The sequence below is a fragment of the Eumetopias jubatus genome, unplaced genomic scaffold, assembly GCF_037043125.1.
Source record: "Eumetopias jubatus isolate StellerSeaLion01/CBP00866 unplaced genomic scaffold, mEumJub1_p1.0 scaffold_10, whole genome shotgun sequence".
NCBI classification, from domain to species: domain Eukaryota; kingdom Metazoa; phylum Chordata; class Mammalia; order Carnivora; family Otariidae; genus Eumetopias; species Eumetopias jubatus.
The window spans coordinates 104,308,006-104,334,327 of NW_028274816.1; the positions used below are offsets into that span (position 1 = coordinate 104,308,006).

Below are 26,322 nucleotides of genomic sequence, written 5' to 3' on the forward strand. Positions count from 1 at the left end.
TAAGTTTTATGTGTTCATTGGATTTAATCAAAACCCAGCTCTTACTTTCTTCTTGGTGTCTGGCTACCATTTGGGGAAAGCATATTTCTATAAATTGCCAATTTATAGAGGACCAAGGGATTGTGTATCAATACTTGGGAGGTTGAAAAGTGACATGGAAAGTATGAGTTCTCCCTCCCACATGAATTACACTTTAGCCTGAATGATGTTTAAATTTCAGAGATCCAGGGCACCTGGGTGGCTCAGTTGGTTAAGCGACTGCCTTCAGCTCAGGTCATGATCCTGGAGTCCCGGGATCGAGTCCCACATCGGGCTCCCTGCTCAGCGGGGAGTCTGCTTCTCCCTCTGACCCTCCCCCCTCTCATGCTCTCTTTCTCTCTCATTCTCTCTCTCAAATAAATAAATAAAATCTTTAAAAATAATTAATTAATTACATTTCAGAGATCCAGGAGACAAGATGGCCCAAAATAAAATTTGCTTCACCTTGAGACTAAATGATCCTGTAAAATAGAACTAATCAAGGCTTTACTAGGGGTGTTGTCTGGTACTATTTCCAGTAACATTGTGGGAAAGCATTCTGCTTAACTATTTTGTGTCCAGGCTCATTTTTTGTGTGTATTTGGTGGTATGTTACTATCCAGAATTGGGACAAGGGGTTCTGAGTTTCACGTGGAGGAACCAGGGATTTATGGAAAATTGATAAAGGGATTTGTGTGAAGATGACCACACCTGACAAGTGTATGAATCATCTTCAGTTAGTTAACTGTTTGGACATTCTCCTGTACCAGGTATTCAGTATTTAGTCCAAATTCCAGAAAGTTTTGTTCAAGAAAAACTTGAGCCCCTCTTGTCCCAGTAGAAAAGTGCTAATTTATTTGGGGGGTGGGTATCATGTTTTGTTCATGAACTAAAAGTCATTGCATGAATTCACAAGGTGTATTTAGAATCACACACAGAATGACACCTGGGTGGCTCAGTCGGTTAAGCGTCCAACTCTTAATTTTGGCTCAGGTCATGATCTCAGAGTTGTGAGATTGAGCCCCGTGCTGGGCATGGAGCCTGCTTAAGATACTCTCTCTCCCTCTGCCCCTCCTCCCCTCCCCAAAAAAGAATCACACACAGAAACGTCAGTCATTGATAGTCAAAAGCAGAACCCCAGCAACTCTAGTTTGCTCTTCTTCATTTCACCACGTGGATCTGGTGATGGCTCCATATACATCACAATCTAATCCAGAAGATGTCCTTTCTGGCTGTGCACAGGCTAGGGGCTAGAAGAATGCCATGAGATGTCTCAGTGTCCTCCTTGCTCTACTTGGCTGCAGAGTCTGTCTCACTGTGAGCTGATCACAGACGATGGAATTCGTCACCTGGGGAATGGGGCCTGCGCCCATGACCAGCTGGAGGTGATTGAACTGGACAACTGCCCATTAATCACAGATGCTTCCCTGGAGCACTTGAAGAGTTGTCACAGCCTCGAGCGGATAGAACTGTATGACTGCCAGCAGATCACACGAGCTGGGATCAAGAGACTCAGGGTAAAGACGGCTGCACACTCTCCAGCTCTGGTGCTCTTAGCACCTTTCCTTCTTTCTTTTTTTTCCCTCCTCCATTTCCTTTTTGTTTGTTTGTGTTTGTTTTTGTTTTAGATTTAGATTCCTGTGATTTTTATATTTACTTGGACATTCAGCAAAGAGGAAAAAAAATGGAGAGCAAACCTAAGGGTAGTTTTTACCTGTTGTTCCAGATGGAAATTTAGTGGGAAAATACCCACTGAGGGGAAGAAAGTAGGTCTTCTCCCAGCAGAGTCTCTCCTGTAATGTCCAGAGCTTAATAACATGCCCAGAGTCAAAAACACATGCCAGGTTCAGGAAAGAAAGAAAGAACATAAAATACTTAGTTAAATGGGATTTAAGAATTTAATTTGTATTTCCTTTCACATCAAACCCTTTTGCTGGGGTTCTTTTTTAAGACAACAAATGGATTAAGTAGGGTTTTTTTGTTTTGTTTTGTTTTTACCTTTTAGCCCCATCTTCCATACTAAAGAGACCCATGCGTAGTCAAATGACTGGAAGACAGGTTGCCAGCAAGGGGGTTATAAAAGGATGGATGAATCTGTATGTTAGGTTATTCAGCTCAACAGACATTTATTGGAACATCTGCTTCACACCTGCTGTGGGAAAGGCACTGTGCTTAGTTAGGCCCTTACAACCAGTGTCTAAAAACATCCATGTTGGCCATATGGCATCTGAGTGCATAAAGGAGCACCAAACCTCATCTTGAGTTCTAGTTGGCCTTAGTTCCTCCTCTCCCTTCTGACCTAGAGGACTGAGAGCATAACTGCAGTGGGGAAGCCTTGCAGCCATATTCCTTCTACACCAAAAGAGAGCTACAGGCCAACCAGAGCCTCTTCTGTGGCCTCCTTGCAGTAGGGGTCCTAGACCTCCTTGGTTGTCCAGAATGTCTTCCATCTCTGAGTCCTCAAGACTTTTTTCTGTTCTCAAATCATCACTTAACATTTTTTCGTTTTAATTTAGCTATTTATGTCTAGACTGTTAAATTCCCTAAGAGCAGGGTTTCCGTGTTGACCATCTTTGTACCCCCTATGTAACTAGCACAGTGCCTTGAGTGTGGTAGGAATTCAGAAACTATTTATGTACTAAAAATTAGCAGTATGTTTTTAAAAGTGGATAATTAGGTTTTTAAGAAAATATCAGAAGAAACATTGTCCACAGTGACTTGGAAAAAATTATTTTAAGCTTGTATAGTTTCTTTCAACTTTGGGAATCCAACTAGCAATCCCTTTGGGACAGGTTAAGAGATTAGTATGACGTTTTTCCCCAGTTTTATTATTAAAAAGCAGATACCAAAGTTATGTGAGCTATTTAGTCATTTAGAATAATCTGGAATACTACAAAGCAGAACCCAGGTCTCTCAACATCCTGACCGGTACTCAGCCTCTGCCTTGCTTTCATGTTCACTCAGCCCCTGTGTTTTTTCTGAAAAGCAATGTTGCTTTTTCTGTTTTAGCCCTCTCTCTTAGTAATGTTTCTGTCTTGTTTCAGACCCATTTGCCCAATATTAAAGTCCACGCCTACTTCGCACCTGTCACTCCACCCCCATCAGTAGGGGGCAGCAGACAGCGATTCTGCAGATGCTGCATCATCCTATGACAATGGAGGTGGTCAACCTTGGTGAACTGAGTATTTAATGACACTTCTAGAGTTACAATGGAGTCTCCAATGGAAGCAACCCCAGTGTTCTGGGCAAGGGTTACAAAGTGAGGGCAGCGTCCAGATCCCCAGAGCCACACATAACATGCAAACCCACCCTCACCCCCACCCACTCTAGTTCTGTGACCAGGGGACTGAAGCCCATGCTGGCTTTATCAAGTGGATTGGTAAAACTTAACCATTCCTGTTGGACATGCCAAGAAGAAAATCATAGGCAAGGTGGAGGGAAGGGGGCATTCCAGCCAACGCAGTGTTACTGCGCTTGCAGTTTCTTCATTTTTTGAAGGGGTTTCTTTGGTGATTTTGGAACAGCAACTGCAGTCCTCCAGGGTCAAGGAAAGCATAGAAAAACAATATGTGTTGTATCCAGGGACCAGAAAGAAAAATTCTTTGCATCCTATAAATGGTAGCCATCTCTCATGGGATGACTACAGCGCTTCTGTGCTTCCTTGTTCCCATGCCAACATGCTGAGCATGCTCCCAAAGAAGGCTCATCCATTCCTCCTCCTGTGTTTTAAGTATTTGGCCCAGAGGTTTCCTAAATGGTTGCACTGAAATCGCTGCGGTCCAAATATGATTACTTACTCACTCAAATTGTCACTCTTTCTAGCACACTTGTGCACCTGTCTTTCGTTCTCTGTTGCTCCCTCCTGCACTCTTGCTCGGTCTGTCACCTGTTCATTGTCTGCTTACTCACACTCAGTTGTTATTCTTTTGCCGTTGTGTTTACAGTGTGCATTTTGGATGATTAGTTGGGGTTACCAAACATTTTTAAAAGAGACATTATCAATAAATATTTTTTTAATTCTAAATTTTACCATTAGGGGACCCTGCCTGAATCTTTGCCAGTCTGAAGGGAAACTATCACAAAACCAAGAAATGGTATGAGAAGAAATTGAGTTAAAACTATTTTGATGAAAACAAACTTTGCCTTTTGGTTTCTGTTATACCTTGTGATATATAATAATACGCATGATATGCCCAATGTTCTCCCTGCACATTTTTCTTCCCGTCAGACTCCACTAACTTAATAAGGAGAGAAAAATGCATTATTAGTAAAGAGTGGAATGGCGAATCCCAAAACTGAGCCCAAAAGCACCCCACACCCAAGCCCAGACATGTCGGATGTTCACTGAAATCTAGGTGTGAGCAGTAGCATCCCTGATTTGTGTCTGTGAGGTTGTTTTGTTTCAGTAGGAGCGCTGCTAGAGTTGCTGTGCCGTCTAGCTGGTCAGTTTCTCCCCGCAAGTCCCCCGCCCCGTTCCAGCCTATCAGGGATACAAGAATGACCCTAGAACAGGTGGTCAACTGTGTCAGTGTTGATGGTGTATCTCAAATGTTGGTACCTTGAAGGACCAGAACCATTTCAAAACCTGTCAACCCTATCTTTCTTGTGCTCCGGACTTCCCATGAATGAAATACAGGGGTAACCAGGTGAAGGCTTTGAGAGGAAGCAGGGGGTTCAGTGTCTCTGCCCAGCATGGTCAGCAGAACTGAAGGCACGTATTCAGTGCCCATGACTCAGAGGCAAAGAAGAGGCTTCCTTCCTTCCCCCCAAAAGTCATAAAGGATGAGGGAACTAAAATGAGTTTCTAAAGTATAAGAAGTAGATTTCTAAACCCCAAAGTTAGAAACCTTATGTGGTTTTTAATAGGACACCTTCTTTTTCCTTTTGGTCTTTTAGGACATTATTGTGCAGTCTGCCATGATCTTAGATCTTCTGCATGATCCAGGCTGTTAAAAGGCTTGTAATGCTGCAGGTGCTAGCTCTGCCAGCGTATGTAAAAATAAAGTATGACTTATTTCTCCACAAGCAATTCGATGAAAGGATGCTAGAAATCTGTACCGTCCACCATTATTTTGCATGTTAAATTTATTTTAAATCCTTTTTTTATTATGCCCTTTTAAACGCTCAAATTACTTTTATTTTTCATTCCCCCTTCCCCTTATCCTCTTTTCAAACTATCATATGAAGAATATACTTAAAAATTTTTTTTATTTGAGTACAGTTGGCATAAGGATATACCTTTTAAAGTGAGACTCACTCTCCTGGTTATACCCCACACATACAAATATACACACTTGCACACACACTTCCAGATGTGGTTAATATTCAGATCCCCAGGTCACTCATTCAAACAAAAGTAAAAAGAATATTTAGGGGCCATCTGCTCTAACACATTAAGGTTTTTTTAGTATTGCCTGAACAAATTGACCATAAAACCGTTATTGATTAGTGAGTATGGGTTTAAATTGCCCACCAGTTGAGGCCCTTAAGGTACTTCTTTACTTAAAAAGTACATAAATGTAAAAGACCTTATTCACCAGGACATGAACATCTTGGAAATGCCGTTTCTCAACTCAAAGAGTGGACCCACGTGCAGGTCCCTGTGGACTTGCTCAGGCGATCCCTACCTGTCTGGGCCAAGAGCACAGTCCAGTGAGAGAAAAAAGGAGTGTGAGCACTGTGCTTGTATGTGGTCAGGCCTTGTTCCTTTCGCAAGAAAACTTCAGGCCCATCAAGCTTAGAAGGAAATAGATTTTTTATGCCAATCTGCAACCTACGCCAGCTGATGAAATGTACCGGGAATTTAAGAACCCACAACATGGTAAGTTTTAGTCAGGTGGAAAGGGCCCCGCCATCCTGTCTTAATTATCAGGAATACTTTTGAAAATTCAGTAAGGCTTTAGAGTTTAGGAAAGGCTTCTTGGCCCATTTGTCTGACTCCAGAGCCCCGGCCCTCTACACCTTCTATGATGAAGAAATACAAAGTGAATGGAGAGATTCGGGATAAGTCAGAAGGTACCCTCAGAGCTATTGCCTAGATCTGCAGGTAGCCAGGAGGGGTTATTGCTTTGTCTGTGGAGAACGTTATTAAACATCCAGATCACCTCTTTTCCGAGCAGCACCCCTACATTTTCCAGCATCACTTGCTACATCAGTATCTTTTCTGGCCTCTATACTGGCTCCATCAAGGTGATCCCAGCTTTTTTTTTTTTTTTTTTGAACTGCTCCCATTTTCTTCCTGTACTCATTCTTGTGTTCTATTTAAAGCCTCCATCTCACTCCCAGTGATGCTGCTGATTTATTCTCAATGTCTCCAGTCTAGCTTCCTCTTTGGGTCCTTGTCCTGATCTAAGCAAAATCTCTGGGCAGCCTTGAATACAGTAACTGTTGTGTGGTTCAAGCCATTTTTCACCGGGTGGTCTTGGACGTTTGCTTACCAAATTTGAAATCACGCTGTTGGATATGTAAGAATATTTCTTAAATGGTTTTTGTAAATTTCCACATCCATTAAGTTGATGTAGCAGACCTATAAGTCAGAAATTTTACATTTTTTTTACAGCACATATTTTAGAGGGACACCTGGCAAATATTTTTATGATGCTTTATTTTGGGCTTTCCAAACCATTTGAACTGTTCAATACAGCTCTAATGCTACAGCAGTCGGGTTCTTTATTTCTCCAAATTGCCTTGTAAAATGCTTTGTTACCGGTTTGATGGCCCACTCATGCCGTCGGGGGCGGGGGGGGGGGGGGCGGGTAAACAAGTTATGCGGGAACTTGTCCTGGTCTGAAGTTGCAGGGAAGTGTGAGTGGCACCGGAAGGAAGACGGGGCTGCCTGCCTGCCTGTGTGGGCAGCATATCTTTAGGGAACTGTGGGTTTGAAGAAGAGGAACACTTGTGGATCATGGTTGACCCTTGGCCGTTTAATGTTTATTGTGCTGAAAGTCACGGGCTGCTTATGGCAGGTGCTGCCAGTGTGAGAGGAGGGGCTTAAAGGAAATGGGTCTATTCTGCCTTTCCCTCCTTGTGTGCATGGTCTAAGATTAGGTTTCCATCCCCATTGTACATCCTGGCTGAGGGACTCTTTCAGTGGTATTCTTTGAGCTTCTGGAACTTTTTTTTTTTTTTTAAGATTGTCCACCAGTTCTAGGATCTTTAACCACCTCAAACCCAGGCAGTGTGAATGAGCTGAGACTTGTTTGAGATGAGGGGGAGGATGTTTGGTTGGAGGTCTTGAAGCAAACCCTCCCCTTTACAATGATCTTGGACCGAAGAACCCTAAAGCAGTAGGAGGGTGAGGGGAAATATGGAGTCTAAGCTTCCCGTCACCTTTATTTCTATCATAAACTTTAACTGTAATATTGGAAGATACAGAAAACTATATAAGACCATGTCAGTTGGCTATAATTAACCCAGGTAATTTGGGAATAACATTTGGCTGTATTTGCTATATCCAGGTGCCCTAACTGAACAGCTTGGTTCTCCAGCAAAGAACATGCTGCTCTAAGCTTGCCCTCTCACTTGAGACAAACTCTATTTGCCAGAAACTACCATTTGAGGCAAGTGCTTTTTCTGCATGAAGGGCTTCTGCAACTCCCCCTCACAAGGCAAGTCTCTCTCTTTGTCCATTTTTATTCTTAGGAACATCAAATCTGCATCTCTGAAGGCTTTGACCCTTAGGAAAGTCCATAAGAACCTCTCAGCTGAGTCTGAGTGAATCTTTGGAGCCCAACAGAATTACACTTAATTTTCAGCAGGAAAAAAAAAAAAATGTCTTGGGCAAGCTCACGTGGGATATTAAGAGAAATTCCATAATGTGCTTCTTCCATCTCTGCCTCATGCGTTTTTTGAGTAAGCCCCCGGTAGAGTCTGGTTCGCAGGTGTTGAGTGTCTGTGCTTCTTCAGCCAAGGTGTCTCACTGCCGTTTTAGGAAAAAGAGCAACCAGAACTGTGTCAATGGACTCTTATTTTCTGTGTTTTTCAGTGTCTTGTTTTGAAGAATTGGGGTGGGGAAATGGTAATGAGATTGAAAGTAAAGGAGAGAATCGGCTCTGGAACTGGGGCACTTTGCTTCAGGTACAAGCATCTGTCCCGAATATGTAGAAACACCTGCCTCACGCATGTGAGTAGATTTGCTTTCCTCTGCATCCTGTGAACTCCCATGCCCTTCTCACCGGCACGGAGGGCTTCTGCCTGCCACGCACCCGACCAGTCGCCCAGATGGGGATTGGCACCCCCCAAAGAACGCCCAGTGCTTCTGGGTGTGGCTCCCCCCACCCAGGGCAGGAGCAGGTAGGCAGTGAATGAGAATCCCTACCCCAAGAAGAGATGGGAGAAGAGAGGTGTCCAGACACATACCTTTTCTCTTCGGCCACACCCCAAGAACCCAGGGAAATCTTTGAAGTGATGTCTTATTTATTGAAGTGGAAGAAGAAATCTTTGCCCCACGAAGTTCCGCTTGTCACCGTTGCTTACTGCTTATTTTCACTAATTCAGATCTGTGTCTCACTGCTGCTCACACACGTGTTTCTTACCTTAGCCTAACCCTTCTCAGCCCCTGAAGTCATTATTTCTGTGTTGTTTTTCTTTCTTTCTTTCTTCCTTTTTTTTTTCTTATGGCACTAGTGAACGACAACCGAAAGTCTTAGAAAATCCTAACTTGAAAAGGGAGTCTCTAACTGGCATGGTTTGATTAATTACTTTACCCCCCCACACACCCCCAAAGACTTGAATGATTTTCTTTCCTAGTGCTATATAATAGACCTGTAAAAAGTGAAACCTTTGCTGCTGCTTTTCTGGGTTTACATGTTTTTTCCTGCCCTTAAGAATCTTACCTGTGCTTCTCTGATGACTGTTACTTTCTAATAAGTGCAGGAAGGAGGTGAGCCTGAGATTTCTTCTCTTACTCCCCTCCTCACCCTACCCCCAAACTCCATGCTAACCTCTAACACACACAAGCTCCATGGGGCGGGGCTCCACAGGAGCTGCGTGGGGGGGGGGGGGGGGCTTTTCTAAAACCCCTGCCGCGGCTCTGCAGCCGGCCCCTGAGGATCTGTGACTGCCCAGTCCGAAGGCTTGGAAGGGTTACGGCTGGGTGGTCGGTCCGGGGGAGGAAGTCCTCTTCTGCATTTTGCCTTCCTCCATTCTTGTTTAATGACTCAGCCTTCAGCTGCCTCCCACCCTGGCTGCCTCCTTTTTCCTACCAGGAATTGCTTCCAGGTAACCTGCCGCAGGCGGTTCCCGGCTGCTCTCCTCAGCCTTGCCCACCTTCCCGTGACCCTGAGAGCACAGATCTGTGTGGAGCTCCGCTGGGAGGACCACCCCTGCCTGTCAGACTGCCGGAGGATGGAGATGGTGGGCGAATGGTGCTGCGGGAGAAATTTTTACCTTCAAACCGGGCTGTTCCATCCCTGCACTAACCCCCTCGGACCCCTCTCCCCCCGAGGGGACAGAAGGCAGAGAATGGCTGACCGGCAGGGTCTGATCCCAAACCCTGCTGCGGCCCCAGCCTCCTGCAGCCGTCCGGCCTGCCCCGGCGTGCTTCAGCGTGCGGGAGCTGCTGCTTGCCGGTCTCTCCACCAGGCCTGGCCCGCCCCGCGCTCAGCCGTTCCCTGGGCTGACGTGGTCCCCGACTCGGGGACTGCACACCAGGCTCCATTAGCTGTCCAAGTGACTGCTTCCACCCAATACTTTGGCGCCTGAGGAAGGGGGAGGGGGGAGGGTTATTTAAAATAAAATCCAAGGTGGCAGTAGAGGATTCCTTTTGCTTTAAAATCTTTGGACTAAAAGAAAAATTTTTTTATATATAAATATATAAAGTAAATTGTTATGTAACTATTACTGTTTCCTGTATGTTCTAATTTTGTTTTATGATGTAATTAAAGGAAATAAGCTGTGGAGACTTCTCATTTTGCCGGGGAAATAGCCTGACTCGGAGCTGTGATTCTTAACTTCCTTGAGCCCTAGAAGTGCAAAGGCTCTCGAGGCTGAATGAAGGGCCTTCTTTTTGGCATCCTGTATTTGTTTAATATTCTTTTATTAATACCCTTTATTTATTAATAGGCTTAATACCTTTTTAAGAGCCTTTATTTAATACCCTGAACTCCACCTGTCTCTGAGAAAAACAGAAGACGTAATATAAATCAGAGTTTCTAAAAAACCTTTGTTTTAATTCATTTGACAGCAGCAATTCAACCTGAGTCCCCTATCTGTGCAGCGCATTGCCCTCACCTTGACTAGGAAGGAATGATGATGGAGTAGTATAATAGTTAAAACAAGCTCCAAGCTGGAATGCCTGACTTCCACCCGAATGACCTCAGCCAGCTGACCTTCCATCTCCGTTCTTCATTGGTAGAGCGGGGATAACAGTACCTACTTTAGAGTGTGAAGATTAAAAAGATGATAATGACACATGGTAGATACTTGTTTCCTGCTTTCATTCCCTTCGTGTCAACAAATATTTTAGGATCTAGTCTGTGCTAGAGGCTCCTAGGTTGAGAGATACATAAAGGTCAATGCAATGGGGTCCCTGTCCTTTTGGTGGAAATGAGCAGTGGAGCCAAGTCAGCAAGCTGAATTTCAATCTCTAGTTATCTACCCTGCTGTGAAACACCCCTGGGGAGCCCTATGGAATTCTAGGCCCCCTCAGTGGTAACTGAGGTAAATTGATCAATAAGGAATTAAGCAGATATTTTTAAGAGGGTACGTTGGCCTGTCTTCCACTCCATGCATATGGGTTTTCTCTTTTCAGTGTTTGAAATTTCCTGAAGATTTATTTTATTATTATTATTTTTTTTTTTTTTAGAGAGAGCAGGGAGAGAGAATCTCCAGCTGACTCCTGACTGAGCGCTGAGTGCAGAGCACCAACATGGGGCTCAATCTCACAATCCTGAAATCATGAACCGAGTCAAAATCAAGAGTTGGAGGCTCATTCAGTTAGTTGAGCGTTGTTTGAGCATCAGACTCTTGGTTTCGGCTCAGGTCGTGATTTCAGGGACATGAGATGCAGCCCTGAGCTGGGGTCAGCGAGGAGTCTGCTTAGGACTCTCTCCCTGCCCCCTGCCCCCACTCTCACGCATGTGCACACACACACTCTCTCAAATTTTTTTTTAAAAATGAGCAGAATAAGATACAGCTCATTATTTTTTTGTTAACATTTTATTTTTTAGGGGCACCTGGGTGGCTCAGTCAGTTAAGTGTCTGCTTTTGGCTCAGGTCATGGTCCCAGGGTCCTGTGATCAAGCCCCATGTCAGACTCCCTGCTCATAAATAAAATTCCCTACCCTAAAGAGTTTTCTATTCCTTTCATTCCTTTAAAAAAAAAGATTTTTTTAAGATTTTATTTATTTGACAGAGACACAGCGAGAGAGGGAACACAAGTAGGGGGAGTGGGAGAGGGAGAAGCAGGCTCCCCGCAGAGCAGGGAGCCCAATGTGGGGCTGGATCCCAGGACCCTGGGATCATGATCTGAGTTGAAGGCAGACGCTTAACGACTGAGCCACCCAGATGCCCCAGGATTTTTAAAGATTTTATTTATTTATTTGAGAGAGTTAGTAAGAGAGAGAGAGCTGGGGGAGGAGCAGAGGGAAAAAGAAGCAGACTGCCTGCTATGCAGGAAGCCCGGCATGGGCTCCATCTGGGGACCCCAGGATCATAACCCGAGCAGAAGGCATACCCTTAACTGACTGAACCACCCAGGTACCCTATATCTCTAGAGAAGTTTTTTTTTTTTTTTTTAAAGATTTTATTTATTTGAGAGAATGAGAGAGAGAGAGCACATGAGAGGGGGGAGGGTCAGAGGGAGAAGCAGACTCCCTGCTGAGCAGGGAGACCGATGTGGGACTCGATCCCGGGACTCCAGGATCATGACCTGAGCGGAAGGCAGTCGCTTAACCAACTGAGCCACCCAGGCTCCCTCTAGAAGTTTTATGCACAGTGATTTGATAGTTGAATGGTCTTTTAGAGGCTTTAGTGATTAGTTTTTGCCCAAACGGGGGGGGGGGGGGGAAATCCAGCCAGATTTATTTATTCCTCTGTCTCAGACTCCATCCCTTGCCCTAGTCTATAGTTTAAGTAAGGAGAGAACATTTCCCCCAAGAGGACCAAAACACCAAGGAAACTGAACAAGCATTGAACAACACATTAAATATATATGCCTTTTAGAATTAATTTTTAATATTAAGGAAAGGAAAGGGTGAATACAATTTTAAATAAATGTGAATCAATGCACCCAGTGTTCAGGCAGCACTGCTTGGGGCAAAGGCGCCTTATCCATATTGGCAGATTCCATGCCTCACAGGCTTGGCCAGCTGAACTGAGCTTGGGAGACTGTGCCCAGGTTCTACCAACTGGTGCTGAGCAGAGAGATGGGAACCCGGGGGCTGCTCCCCTCCTCTAGGCGTAGGACATCCCGCTTCACCCGGAGCCGGATGAAGCAGCTGAGGATTTAAGCAAGGCTTCTGGTGAACGTGGGGCCCCCGAGAACCAGGCTGGTCTCCTACTCTTGCAGCGGGATGTCCCTGGGCCTAGGTGAGAACCAGGTAATAGCCATCTGGATTCTGCACTGGAAGCAGTGAAAAGGGCACCACTGAGATGAGACAAGCCAAGCACCACTTCTGTGCTGCTCCCAAACCAAGCAGCTGGGAGTGCGTCTGCCACCCCCCAGTGTTCCTCCTACCCCAACTCAAGGAAGCCTCCCTTTGTCCTGTAGGAGGGATAGAGGGCACGCATCTGAACAACCAGCACCACAAGCCAAGTGGCCAGAGGTGCTCTGTGCCAGGGGATGTCCAGCAAGCATCTTCTGCATTGTAGGGTGGTGGGAGTGGGACATAAGGGGGGGGGCCTTACCTTCCCCTCTATTAAATTCCCTGACCCAGAAACTGGGACGTTTTATTCCTGAGCGGTAAATAGCTGCCTTGCAGCCACGTGAATCTGTCCCTTTGACACCAACAAAGCTGGCATTCAGATGTTTCCAGTTGACTGGAACGCAGTACTCGCCCCGCCCCACCCCCAGCAAACACATACCTTCAAGGAACCTCTTAATCTCATTTTAGGAGACAATATAAACACGATCTTGCCCTTTCTAGGGCCTGTCAGATACGTTTCTCTCCCTTCTGAAACCCCTACCTTTTTTCACCACAGCCACAAAGTATGATTCATCCTTAAGATTCTGAACCACCTGCAGGGGAGAAGGGGTCACTGAGACAGTGCTGTTCTTAGAGCCAAACAGAAGAAGCCAGGGCAGGGAGAGGGGCCTGAGGTGGGAGAGTGATCAAGGCCCTTGTGGGGCCTGGCAAGAGCCAGGGCTCACTTACCTGGTCGCTGAGGAGAATGAGGACGCCCCCGGGGCCTTGGTGAAAGAGCTGGTGGATCTGATTGGCTGGGAGGGCCAAGAGCTCAGCCAGTTTCCCCATCAGCTCCACAGCACTGAGTTCATCTAGAGAGATCTCTTGATAAAAGCCTGGGGGTGTGGGCAGCACAGGGCAGGGATCAGCGTATGTGTGCGGGGGAGCTGAGGAAGCCCCAGAGACTGGGAAGGAGAGGGCAAGGTGACAACCTCTTGAGGGGTGGGGGCAGGAAGGAGTAAAGAAGCAAAAAGGTTTATAAATCCACTTACTCCTCACCTATTCCCCAGCTTTGGGGAGGCCTCGGACTGAGGGGAGCCCCCAACTTAAAAAGGGGGGACACCTACATATGAATGACTGAAACCCAAATACAATGATTATAATGTTCTAATCCCACATATCAACAATGACAAAGTCAGATGGGTTTGGGGAGTAGAACATGGAGGAATAAGCCCAGGAGACATCTTGGAAGGCGAGGCCTGATCTGGTCATGGAAGACAGGGGAATGCCAAGGAAGGCATCCTGGGTCCCAGGAATGGTGGAGGATCACCCTCTCCCCAGGCCCGAAGAGGTTTCGCACAGCCACACCTGAATCTCGCCTGGAGAAAGAGGCCAGAACCTCACCTGAGTCAGGGTTCTTAGGAACCTCCTTCTCTTGCCTAGAGGCCTCCTGAGCCACATACAAAGTCAGCCGGTGACGAGTGCGCCTGGGCCAGGAAAACAGTTTACCTATCAACACTTCATACCTAAATTAACAGCCCCCTCCCTGGGAGGGATCCCACCTCCTCCCAGGTCTCCAGGGAGGGCGGTCACCACTCATGTCTTAGACATTTAATGAATGCTGGACCCTGCGGGGAGAGATGAGAAAAATCCATCTCTGTCCTCAAATGGAGTGATGCGGGTGGGATGGCTACAGAAAAAGATCACAAGAGCCTCACTTTCTAGCCCATCCCTGCCATCTTTGCTCTGTGACCTCAGGGAGGTCACTGTGGGCCTCAGTTTCTTCCTCTGTAAAAAGAGGGTGTGGGACTAAGTGGTCTTTAAGGTACTTTCCAGCTTGAACATGCCATGAGACACAACCATTAGCTGAGTTGGTAAACGCCACTACAGAGGGAAAGGGATCCTGGTTGGCAGTGCCCAGCACCTGGCTCTAAGAGCATTGAAAAGGCGGATCCCATCGGCAGCCCCGCAGATCTGGATAAGGTCCTGGCGGGTAAGCTTCAGTAGATCAGTGCCTGCAGAGTCAGACAGGGCCAGATTAGGGGAAGAGGCCTGGGATCAAGCGTGGCAAGGGACCAATCCAACATTAGTCTACAAATCGCCCTAGTATGTCCAGACATGGGGATCAAACTTGGATTCAAATCCCAGTTCTGCCCCTTGTTAGCTGTGTGTCTTTGGGCAAGTTATTTTAACCTCTCTGGGCCCTATCTGCATGGGTAGTATATAAATTATACGGGGTGATACCGGAGAAGAGAGCCAAGCAGGTGTAGTGCCTGGCAACTCTCAGTCCTAAAGAGAAGTTAGCTGAAGAACACACAGCCAGCCAGGCCACAGGCGGGCGTCCTGCCCTCAGTCCCCTACAGGTAAGGTCCCTGCCGGACCCCAGCCTCACCAGTGAAGTTGGCCAGCACCCGGCAGTAGCTGGAGAACCGGTGCCGATGCAACCACTGCTGCGTCTCTAGGATGGAGGCTCCAGGGTTCAGATCCTGAGGCACGAAGAGGGCAGTCCAGGTTGTCACCATGGGCCCACGGACTGAAAACAGGAGGAGAAACACAGCCCCCTGCCCTAGGCGGGCCCACGTCTGAGAGCCCGCAGGCTCCTCCCCGCCCCGCCCCGCCCCCCGCCGCGTCCTCTCAGGAAACAGTTTGGCCATCTGCGGCCATACAAGCTCTGTCCAGCAGGGGGCAGCGCCACCCCATTCCGGAGAGGCCGCCGAAGCCCCGAGGAGGCTTTGAGACACAGGTGGGGGGCATTGGAAAGGGAAGACGCACCTCAGCGGGGCTGCCCCCCAAGGTGTCCAAGGCGAACGGCGGGGAGGAGCAGAGCCTGTGGGGGAGCAGAGAGTCGGCAGTGCAGCCAGCCTCCAGCGCCACCCCCCCTTCCCTGGGAGGCAGAGCTTGCTGGGGTCCCCCGCCCCACGGATTACCCAAAGGCCACAGAGCTGACTGAGCCTCTGGCCCTCAGCCGCACCCTGGACCCTGCCCCTCCCCGGATGCCTGGGCTGAGGGGCTCTTCTCTTCGCGCTCAGCCCGGAGGCCTGAGAGGGGCCCACCGCGCCTCACCTCTCCGGGGACAGGGGCTTGCAGCAGTGGGGAGAGGTCAGAGCAAGAGGGCCGAGCGGCGAGGAGGGCCCTGCACTGGGGTCCGGCCACGGCGAACACTGTGGGGCAAACAAGCCGCAAGGTTCCGCCTACACGTTCCGAGGCCAGGGGCGGCTCTTCCCCTCACCTCTGTCCGGCGGGAGCTGACCCGGGCGGGGGCGGGGGGGGGGGCGGCGCCCGGGGCTACCCTTGGCCCCCGCCCTGGGAGGCCCGGACCAGTCGACCAAACGCCACTCAAAGGAAGAGAGTAAACCAGCCCGCCGGGCTGGCTGGGGGAGCTGGGGAGGCTTCCAGGAGCCGCTAGCCGGAAGCGGCCGCAGGAAGGGCAGCGCTCCAGGCAGAGGGCGCCGCGGCAAGGCGGGCGAAGGCGGGTGCGGGAGAGGCAGCCCGGGAGGCTGGAAGGCGTTCGCGCCTGAGCCTGGAACACACGGTGCAGCTCTGTCCTTGCAGGAAACAGGCGGAATCGCTGGGGATTGTGATGGTCCTGCAGCAGCCACGGCCCTCAAGCCTCAGTTTCCCCGCACGCGCAATGAGGATCCTTCCTCCAAACCCGCTCTGCGGCGCGCGGCGCCCCGCCACACACCTCGGCGAACACCGTGGTCTCACAGGCAGCCTGGTACTGGTCTCTCTCCCGCAGGGGCTGTTTCTCCAGCTTCTCCCGGTCTGTTTTCAGCTTGCGGTCAGCTCCTTTGGGCTACAGGCGAGGGACAAAGGCAGCTCAGAGCCCCCCGCCCCCTTACCTGCCCCCTTCTCACTACAGAAGGGGCTCCAAGCAAGAGATCAAGCCCCATCCCTCTGTGCATAGACAAGGGGCTGCAGGCCGAGGGAACCCACCCAGCCGGCCGAGCAGGGTGACAGTCCTGAGGGGGAGGAGGGGCCTGCCTGTACCTTGAACACCTTGATGAGGCACCCCGCTGAGTGCAGGTGCTCAGGTGGAAGGTCCTTGTCGCTGGGCTTGAAAGTGTCAATCTGGAGGCGGAAGGGGACACCTTTCTCCCCACCTTTCTTCCGAGGAGTGAACTCGGTGCTGATGCAGTGAACCTGAGGTGAAGAGGAAGCAAAGAGAAAGCTGGGTGACTCCAGGTCCCACCCACATTCAAGAAAGTCCACCATCAAACTTGTTACCTGCCTGTCACCTGTCAGTCTTTTACCACCGCAACTTTCCATCCCCAACTGGAGTTTATTTCTTAATATGTACCTTTGTTAGGTTCTTTCCCTTGTCCAAAATCCTTCAGTAGCTCCCCATGGTTATGGGATGAGAAGCAAAGTTCCTGACCCTCGTGTTCGAGCCCCTTGAAGAGTCACGTCAAGCCCTTCTGCATGGCTGCTCTCTCTCCCCCATTAGAGAACACACTGACCCACCGAGCCAGCCTAATCGTGGCCCCCACTACACTTGCATAGTTCTCCCTAGAATCTTCTACCTGGAAAGCAATGCCTGCTCCTATCTAAGTAAGCCAAAATGCCCCATTCCAGGGTAGAGTTGCCAGTTAAAATGCAGGCATGCCCTGTTAAATTTGAATTTCAGGTAAACAACAAATAATTTTTTAGTATAAATATATCCCAAATATTTCATGGGACATTCTTTCCCTCACCCCATGGGACATTCTTTTCTTAAATTATTTTTTAAAGATTTGTATTTATTTATTTGACAGAGAGAGACACAGCGAGAGAGGGAACACAAGCAGGGGGAGTGGCAGAGGGAGAAGCAGGCCTCCCACGGAGCAGGGAGCCCGATGCGGGACTCGATCCCAGGACCCTGGGATCATGACTTGAGCTGAAGGCAGATGCTTAACGACTGAGCCACCCAGGTGCCCCCCATGGGACATTCTTTTTTTTTTTTAGACTTATTTATTTATTTGAGAGAGAGAGAATGAGAGAGAGTCCATGAGAGGTGGGAGGGTCAAAGGGAGAAGCAGACCCCCCGCTGAGCAGGGAGCCTGATGCGGGACTCGATCCCTGGACTCCAGGATCATGACCTGAGCTGAAGGCAGTCGCTTAACCAACTGAGCCACCCAGGCGCCCCACCATGGGACATTCTTATAATAACAAGTTCTTTATCTAAAATAGAAATTTAGGGATGCCTGGGTGGCTCAGTTGGTTAAGCATCTGCCTTTGTTTTTTTAAATCAAATGGAAATCAAACTCTAAATACAAGTTTGTCTTCTGCTTTCTTTTTACTTATAGGAGAGCAGTTTCTCTTGTCATTAGCCATCACTTTGAAGATTTATTTACGTATTTGAGAGAGAGAAAGAGAGCAGAGCCAGAGCGAGCGAGAACACTAGTGGGGAGGAGAGACAGAGGGAGAGGGAGAAGCAGGCTCCTCGCTGAGCAAGGAGCCCATTGTGGGGCTCAATCCCAGGACCCTGAGATCACGACCAGCCGAAGGCAGATGTTTAACCAATTGAGCCACCCAGGCGCCCCTAGACCTCACTTTAATGGCTACATAATTTCTAGTGTACGTCTGCACTCAAACTTATGTAAAAGTCAATTGTCTTCCAACGTACATTTTGAATGTTTAAAATCTTTGAGTATGAGAAAGAGCGCTGCTATGAAGGGCTGGTTACTATATCTTCACGTAGGGAGCGCCTGGTGGCTCAGTTGTTAAGCATCTGCCTTGGCCTCAGGTCATGATCCCAGGGTCCTGGGATGGAGTCCCGCATCGGACTCCCTGCTCAGAGGGGAGTCTGCTTCTCCCTCTCCCTCTGCCTGCCACTCTGTCTACTTGTGCTCTCTCTTTCTCTGTCAAATAAATAAAGTCTGAGATGGAACCACTGGGGGGCTGGCGCCTGGGTGGCTCAGTCAGTTAGGTGCCTGACTCTTGGTTTCAGCTCAGGTCATGATCTCGGGGTCTTGAGATCAAGTCCTGCTTTGGGCTCTGTGCTGGACGTGGAGCCTGCTTGGGACTCTCTTTTCCTCTGCCGCCCCCCCAAATAAATAAATAAATCTTAAAAAAAAAAAAAGGAACGACAGGGTAGAATGCTAGGAACATAAAATTCAATGAATTTTGCCCAAGTGCTATTCTACCCACAGAATGAATGCACAAACTATTTCTTCTTTTAATTTTTTTTTTTAGGGAGCTAGAAGTTTATTGAATACATCGCAAGGGAGCAGCAGGCAGACAATGGAAAGGCCGTCTGCCTCCCCAAACTACTTCTTCACCAATAAGTCTTTTTTTAAGTCTTTGCCATATGTATATATATGCGCATTTAATTAACATTTTCTGAGGTTGAGGTTGAACTGTCTACATTTATTGGTAATTTGTATCCTTCTTGTCTGCTTATATCCTTTGCGTATTTTTCTACTGAGTTTCATCTACTTTTTCTTATTGATATATGAGAACTTTTTATATATTGAGGATATAAAGCATTTTATGTCATATGACAACTATTTTTCCCATTTGATGTCTCCTTTTAATTTGCCTATGTATTGCAGACCATTACTTTTTATGAAGCTAAGTTCTGTCCTGAGTTTTCTAGCTTCTTCCAACGCTTTAAGGTTTAACAAGTCCTTCCTTGTGGTGAAATTCAATAAATATTTAGCCATATTTTATCTTCAAGGTGCTTTCTGGAAGCGGTTTGTTCTTACTGTTCCCTCACCCCCACCCAAACTCACCTTCCTTTCCCACCTAGGCTCCTGCCACTCCCATCTAACCTCAAACCTCCTCCCAGTCCCAGCTTCAGACTCACCTGCAGGAAGAGAGAGGTCTTCTTGGTTGGGTCCCAGTGAAACTCCACTGTGTTGAGTTGTGAGGGCAGCACCTGGGGTTCTATCACCCCCACGGACAGTGGCACATCTGCAGGCACAGGGTGGCAAGCAGGGAGCAAGCCTCAGCTCCCCCCCCCCCCATCCACATGGCCTTCCAAGCCAGAAAGCAGCCCTGAAGAGTCCCTGGTCCCTCCCCATTCACCGATGTCCAGGATGCGGTCCCCTGGCCGGCTCCATCTCCACCCATCCAGCTGCTCTTGCTCTGTGTACTGCAGGCGCCGGTCGTGGAAAACCACACGCACCACACTCTGGGGGCACAGGAAGGCACGGCTCACAGGTCAGAGGGTGCCTGGGCATTTGGGAACCAGTTCCCACCGCTGGGGTAGGCGAACCATGCCACCCTCCTCGCCTCCACCTTGCTTCCCACCCTCAAGGGTCATAAGCACTTAGATCGCTGGGTCTGTGTCCAGACACCCACCTGCCACTCACTAGCTATGAAACTGGGGAAGTGACCTAGACACCCTGAGCCTCAGTTTCCTTATCTGTGAAATGGGGGAGTTAATCCTTTCCCACTCTTAGCCACTCTACTTGTTTCTTTTCTTGAAGCACTTTTCAATTTGCAATTGGTAAATCGATTTGTTATTGCATATAACTTGTTTAATTACATGTTTGTCTCAGTAGAATGCAAGCTCCCTGAGGAAGGGAACCACATCTGTCTCTACTGTTGAATCCCTAGCTCATAGAATAGTTTCTGGCAAAGCATGGGAGCTAAATATATCATTTTTTGGAGAGAAGGAATCATGCATGTGAATAATGCTATGTAAATGTACTTCTAAATCCCAGATCCACTACTTTGTGTCCTTGAGAAAATATTTAACCTCTGTGCCTCTTTCCTCAACAACGCCTGCCTACCACTGTGTGGCTGTGAAGGTCAAGTTAAAAGGTGGGCTCGAGAGGGTTCTACTCGACAGTCACATCACAGTGATGACATTGGCTTCCTGCCCAGAGGGACAGTCATGCTCAGCCCTTCCCAGTTCGGGAAGGGATGTATCTACCTTCAACAGCTGGGCCCACTGGGTAGCATTGCTCAGCTTGGGGTTGCACAGCATCCGCACCTCATAGGACTGGCCTGGGAGAGGTCAAGGGGATGTGTGAGCCCCACTGGGGCCGAAATGGAGCCTGCGACCCCCATCTCGCGCTGCCCCAATATGCCTTTTCCTTCCCCAGGCCCAGCAGCATACCCTGGTTCAGGTAGGTGAGGGTGTCTTCCTGCTGCTTCACAGCCGGGGAGGTAGCTGCACAGAGAACGTACTGGAATGCGGGGCAGGGAGGCTCCGAGCTGGGGATGTTGTGTAGCTCTTCCTGCTTCAGGTAGGGCAAGGGCAGGGACTCCCTGTTGGGGGAGGGAAACACTGGTGGCTTCCACCCCATCCCCTGTAGGGCTTTGACTCTCTCTGCCAGATCCTCAGGGAGCCAAAGCCTTCTGTAGCAGGCACTCCAGCAGCAACCAGGGCCTGAGAGTCCCCCATTCAACCTCTGGCCTCTGGGAGACCACCCTTCAGGGGCAAATTCCAGATACTGCCAAACATCTCCAAAAACCTGTCATCAATTACTTGTTTGCCATCTCAGGGCTTATCTGATACTGAGTAAATGCCCAACAAAAGTGCCCTGAGAGGGTGGGTGGTCAAGGTGTTTCGAGATGGTCCAGGATCCACTAAATGTTCGACCATTCCTCTACCGGCAAAGGCATCCAAGCACAGGAAGCCCACCCCCTTCCACTTGAAACGGATGGCCCTATCGGTCCACCGCAGCTCAGACCAGGACCATCCTTGGAGGCTAGGGGAAGGGGTTCTGGCTCTTACCTGAGCGAGCCACTTGAAGGCCCTAGGTACAGTTCCCCGGGACTGGGCCATAGGTGCTCTGGCTGGTTGTGCCAAAACAGCATCTTGGAAAGGGAACAGGGCCAGCTGTCTGACGGAGAGCTCAGCACTGGGTTGGGCTGGCCCCACTGACCTGGCCACCTGGGGCCCCAGCCTTTATACACAGAAGCAAACCCACAAAAGGGTGGGGCAAGGCCAGGAACCTTCTATTGGCTGTGCATCCAGGGCTCTAGAAAACATGGGACCTATCAGGCACCCCAAGGTGGGGGTGTGTCAAGAAATGGTGTACCCAGGGCTCCCCACCAATCATTAATTCAAAGGGGAGATGGTGGTGCTGCAAAACAAAGTGTCAGGGATGGACATCCACTCCCCACCATTTCCCAAGGGGCTCAGGAACAATGAGGGGCACCCTTAGGCTTCAAGATTGGCCCCAGATCCGTAAGCCGTGAAAAGTCCTGGAGATTCATGGGCCTGGACCCCTCACATGACCCTGGGAATGGGGCCTGACTGCCCAGGGGACAGGACGAGGAGACACACAGCATTGCATGGACCTACAAAGGGCCTTCACTCCCAATGGCCTCCCATTTCTCCCCCACCCCCACCCCCAGGTGCAGTGATGGCAGGATACCTGTCCTTCTGCTAGGGACTGTCTGGCTAGGGGCCTGCAGTTTACAGAACATAGTCCAGCTTGCTGTGGAAACAACTCTGGCTGGCGCTGGGAGGGAGAGCCTGAGCGTGGGGAGGAGGGGGTGTGCCAGGGAGTGCCTCCTCCCAGGGCAGTAGGAGAGGAGTCCCAGGCCAGTGGTGTTTTTGCTCCTCCTCTGCCTGGGGGCATGGGCCCACTGTGTTTATGGACAAATAAGGTCTGCCTGGGGGATGGCTTCTTCCCCACACTCAGTCCCTGTTGTCATTGTACACAGACGGGGAGGGGGGGTTGTTATGCCCACCCCCCACTACTGTGTTTGGTATAAACAGACAAGGGCCTTGCAAAGAGCAGAAACAGCTTTTAAAGATGTGGCCTGGCCTCATGTGACCCCAGCTTTCCAGGGTTTGTGATTCTGGGGGGCCTACCTGAGCGAGAGAGAAAACCAAAGAGTACCCCCCCTGACACCAGGCAGGGCATCTCCATCTCCAGGCACCTGGCCCTTGCTTTCCCCTCCCATGAAGCCAGACGAAATGGAAGGGGGAGAAAAAGGGGATGGGAACATGCCTGCCAGTAAGGACCAAAGAAGCCTGAGTCCCCAGGATCCCCATGATGAGCTCCCTAAGACTTTGAGAACCCATCCACTGCCCAAAGTTGGATTCAAGGCCAGAGGCCCCCACAAAACCCTCCAAGGTTGGATAGAGCGGCATTGCAGGAAGGCCAGGGGAAGGGGAGTCAGAGGGGACCCACCAGGGCTGGGCCCTGGCCTGAGGGGAGCAGGGGGTAGGGGTGGTGGGGGGGGGGCAGAGGAGATGAGCAGCTGAGTGGAGGCTTGTTTTAGGGGTGGAGGTAGAAAAGGTAGAGGCTGGTATGGGCCCCCTTCCTCCTTCCAGGAAGACACGGTGAGGAGCCAGTCAGGGGAGTGGGTGGGACTCCAGTTCCGGAACCCAATCCCCCACCACGTGGCCTCTACCTCCAAAGGCCTCTGTATCCTCCCCCTTCTTCCCCCCTGAGGCTGCCTCTCCCCAGCTCTCTTAGCTACTTCTTCTTTCCACCCATCTCAGAGTCTCTGTGCTCTGTCCCCATCCAGATGGTGTTGGGCCTGTTCCTGGTTTTCTTTGGCTCTCCCGCTAAGGAAAAAAAGCTGGGTTTGAGGCAGACAGATCCTGGCCAGTCCCAGCCCCCACCTCACTCTGTGCCCCCTGAGCCAGCACAGCACAGGGTCTGAATGCCAGAGAGGCCCTAAGAAACTTCTGATCCGGGTCCCCCACTCTCAGAGGAGTCTCGGGCCTTGGGAGGTGTGAGGGGTGAGGCCCCTCCAAGCAGGGGCACTTTAGGCACGTTACCTTCCTGAACGCCCTTTCCTCCTCTGTAAAATCGGACAAGGTCTCCCTCCTATTCAGTGTGGGAGTGAAATTCTACGCAGTTTCATCTGATCCCAGGGTTTGATCCTCAGAGGCCCCCATTGGGTTGGTGGTGGACACCACCAAGGACCCCAGTGTCCCCACCAGAGCCTCATTCTGGGAAGTACAGTTGGGACTATCCCAGAAACTTCCCCCCACACAGGTAATTTCAGAGTTTTGAAGGGAGATTTTTTTTTTAAGATTTGATTTATTTGAGAGAGAGAGAGAGAGAGCATGATTGGCTGTGGGGGGAAGAGCAGAGGAAGAGGGAGAAGCAGGCTCCCCGCAGAGCAGGGAGCCCAGATGTGGGTTTGATCCCTGGAGTCAGGTATCATGAGTTGAGCGGAAGGCAAACACTTAACCAACTGAGACACCCAAGTGCCCCATGGGAGATTTTTTTTTTTAAGGTTTTATTTATTTGACAGAGAAAGACACAGCGAGAGAGGGAACACAAGCAGGGGGAGTGGGAGAGGGAGAAGCAGGCTTCCACTGAGCACGGAGCCCGCGGGGCTCGATCTCGGGACCCTGAGATCATGACCTGAGCCGAAGGCAGACGCTTAACGACTGAGCCACCCAGGCGCCCCGGTGAGATTTTTTTTTTTTTAATGGATTTTTTCCCCCACCCCAATCGCTCTGACATTGTCTTTCTTTTTTTTTTCTTAGATTTTATTTATTTATTTGAGAGAGAGAGAGAGAGAGAGAGAGAGCACATGAGAGGGGGGAGGGTCAGAGGGAGAAGGCAGACTCCCTGCTGAGCAGGTAGCCCGACGAGGGACTCGATCCCGGGACTCCAGGATCATGACCTGAGCCGAAGGCAGTCGCTCAACCAACCGAGCCACCCAGGCGCCCCGCTCTGACTTTTCTATGCCATGGCTAACCCAATCCTTTTTTTTTTTAAAGATTTTATTTATTTATTTATTTATTTTTAAAGATTTTATTTGACAGAGACACAGCGAGAGAGGGAACACAAGCAGGGGGAGTGGGAGAGGGAGAAGCAGGCTTCTGCTGAGCAGGGAGCCCGCAGGGCTCGATCTCAGGAACCTGGGATCATGACCTGAGCTGAAGGCAGACGCTTAACGACTGAGCCACCCAGGCGCCCCAAGATTTTATTTATTTATTTGACAGAGAGAGAGAACACAAGCAGGGGGAGTGGGAGAGGGAGAAGCAGACTCCCCGCTGAGCAAGGAGCCCGATGCGGGGCTCGATCCGCGAGACTCCCGGATCATGACCTGAGCCGAAGGCCGAAGCTTAACGACTGAGCCACCCAGGTGCCCCAACCCAATCCTAATAATATCCTTTGGGTTCCCTAAAGCGAGGAAGCAACTTTTTAGCTGTAAAAATGGCTGAGCATTAACAATTCATCGTCCTTCTCCTCTGACCAAAATGTTTTGTTCTGTTTTGTTTTCTATCCCCAGGCAACATTCCAACCTGCAGAGTTGGAGAGTGAGGTCTACCCCTCCCTCGAAGAAAGAGGGGCTGGGAGAAGTGTTCCTCATTTATCCATCCATCCAGTCATTCACCAAAATGTTCCGGAGTGCCTACAAGGTTGGAGCCTCTCTCTCTCTCTCCCTCACACTAGTGTGTGGGACGCTCGGCAAGGCCCCATCCAGGGCTAAGGCACCGACTGCTGCCTCCACAGTGGTGGTCAAACGTTCTGGGTCCTGAGCCGCCAGCAAAATGATTTTAAACAGGAACATGGCGTAACCTGTGAGGTCCGCGTGCCTGTGTACACGCATGCCCCACCCCAGGAGGCGGCCCCGCCTCCCAGCAAGGTCTCGGCCACGTCTGGGTGCCCAGCTCCGCGCCGAACAGCGCCCCCTAGGGTTAGCGCACGGGCATGGCTCTAAGCCCCTAGTCTTTCGCGACCGCCAGAAAGTCTCACCTTGGAAAAAGTCCGCTCTGTTCGCAATTCGAACGTACTGCCTGCTTCTTAGCTTTCGTGCAGCCCAGCCAGCCGGTGCTTATGTTCTCCATGTCCTGTCTCTGCCCTTCACCAAATCCTTCACAGCAGTCAGCTGACGTGCTGTTTATCTTTGTGTAGTTTATCCAATGTCTGTTTCCCCATCAGAATGGAAGCCCCTTGAGGGTAGGGACTAAGAGAGGCGCACCAGCCTTGGGGTTAAGAGTATGTGCCTTGAGATAGACTCTGAGTTCAAGCACAGCTGTGTGGCTCTGGGCAAGTAACAACCCTTCTGAGCTTCATGTGGCCAATATAAAAAGGGGCTGATTAATGCCTCTACCCCGTAGGGCTAGAGGGAAAACTGGTTGAGGTAATAACTGAGCCCTTACTAAACGTACGTATTCCCAGTGCCTAGTGCTCATATGGGTTTATTTATTTAAAATTTATAAGTGAAGAAGGTCTGTTTATTTGTTTATTTATTTTAAAGATTTTATTTATTTATTTGACACAGAGAGAGAGAGAGACAGCGAGAGGGGGAAGAGAAGCAGGGGGAGTGGGAGAGGGAGAAGCAGGCTTCTGCTGAGCAGGAAGCCCGACGCAGGGCTCGATCCCAAGACCTTGGGATCATGACCTGAGCCGAAGGCAGACGCTTAACGACTGAGCCACCCAGGTGCCCCTACAGAGTGCTTTTCAACCAATCTACCTTCTAAGGTAGATGCTGGTTTTTTTCTTTTATTCTATTATCACCTTCCCCTCATTATACAGAGCTACTGAGGCTCAGAGAGGTGAAGTAGCTAACTCAAGGTCACACATCTAAGAGGAGATAGAGCCAGGATTTGAACCCAGGCCCTCTGGGTCACAGTCCCTGCTTTCAATCACTGTACTATGCTCCACTCTGCGTGATAAATATGTATGGAATTTTAAAATTAATCTCCAGGCAACATTCCAACCCAGAGAGCTAGAGAATGAAGCCCCCCCCCCGTCCCCCAAAGAAAGAGAGCTGATGGGGTAAGTGTCCCTCATTTATGCATTCATTCATTCATTCATTCATTCAATAAGTCCCAAAGAAGTACCCCACCCAGGAACCTGGATTCCAGGGATGGCAGTGA

General features: G+C 49.5%; 2 protein-coding genes across 7 annotated transcripts in view; one reads left to right on the forward strand and one right to left on the reverse strand.

Annotated features, from left to right (window-relative positions):
• FBXL20 (F-box and leucine rich repeat protein 20) overlaps nucleotides 1–10,428 on the forward strand; it is a 105,824-nt gene extending 95,396 nt beyond the window's left edge. For 2 of the 6 annotated variants that reach the window (XM_028089814.2, XM_028089815.2), the window contains exons 14-15: nucleotides 1,323–1,535; nucleotides 9,225–10,428. In XM_028089814.2, coding sequence (XP_027945615.1) covers nucleotides 1,323–1,535; nucleotides 9,225–9,437 — 426 coding nt within the window. In that variant the 3' untranslated portion in view covers nucleotides 9,438–10,428. Of the gene's footprint in view, nucleotides 1–1,322; nucleotides 1,536–3,062; nucleotides 4,216–7,475; nucleotides 9,024–9,224 lie in introns of those variants that run through there. The other 4 variants (XR_003607103.2, XR_003607101.2, XM_028089818.2 and 1 more) reach the window with 4 other exon arrangements.
• A 2,022-nt stretch (nucleotides 10,429–12,450) lies between these two features.
• Nucleotides 12,451–21,332, reverse strand: LOC114198445 (transcription factor CP2-like protein 1). The gene is made up of 15 exons (XM_028089858.2): nucleotides 21,250–21,332; nucleotides 20,629–20,780; nucleotides 20,443–20,516; nucleotides 19,590–19,695; nucleotides 19,369–19,475; nucleotides 16,572–16,724; nucleotides 16,267–16,377; nucleotides 15,645–15,742; nucleotides 15,354–15,408; nucleotides 14,974–15,067; nucleotides 14,506–14,596; nucleotides 13,986–14,068; nucleotides 13,332–13,477; nucleotides 13,144–13,195; nucleotides 12,451–12,580 (listed from the first exon to the last, which is right to left on the reverse strand). Exons 1-15 carry the CDS (start codon nucleotides 21,330–21,332, stop codon nucleotides 12,543–12,545), a joined length of 1,443 nt encoding a protein of 480 aa, XP_027945659.1. The 3' UTR covers nucleotides 12,451–12,542.
• Between the last annotated feature and the right edge of the window lie 4,990 nt (nucleotides 21,333–26,322).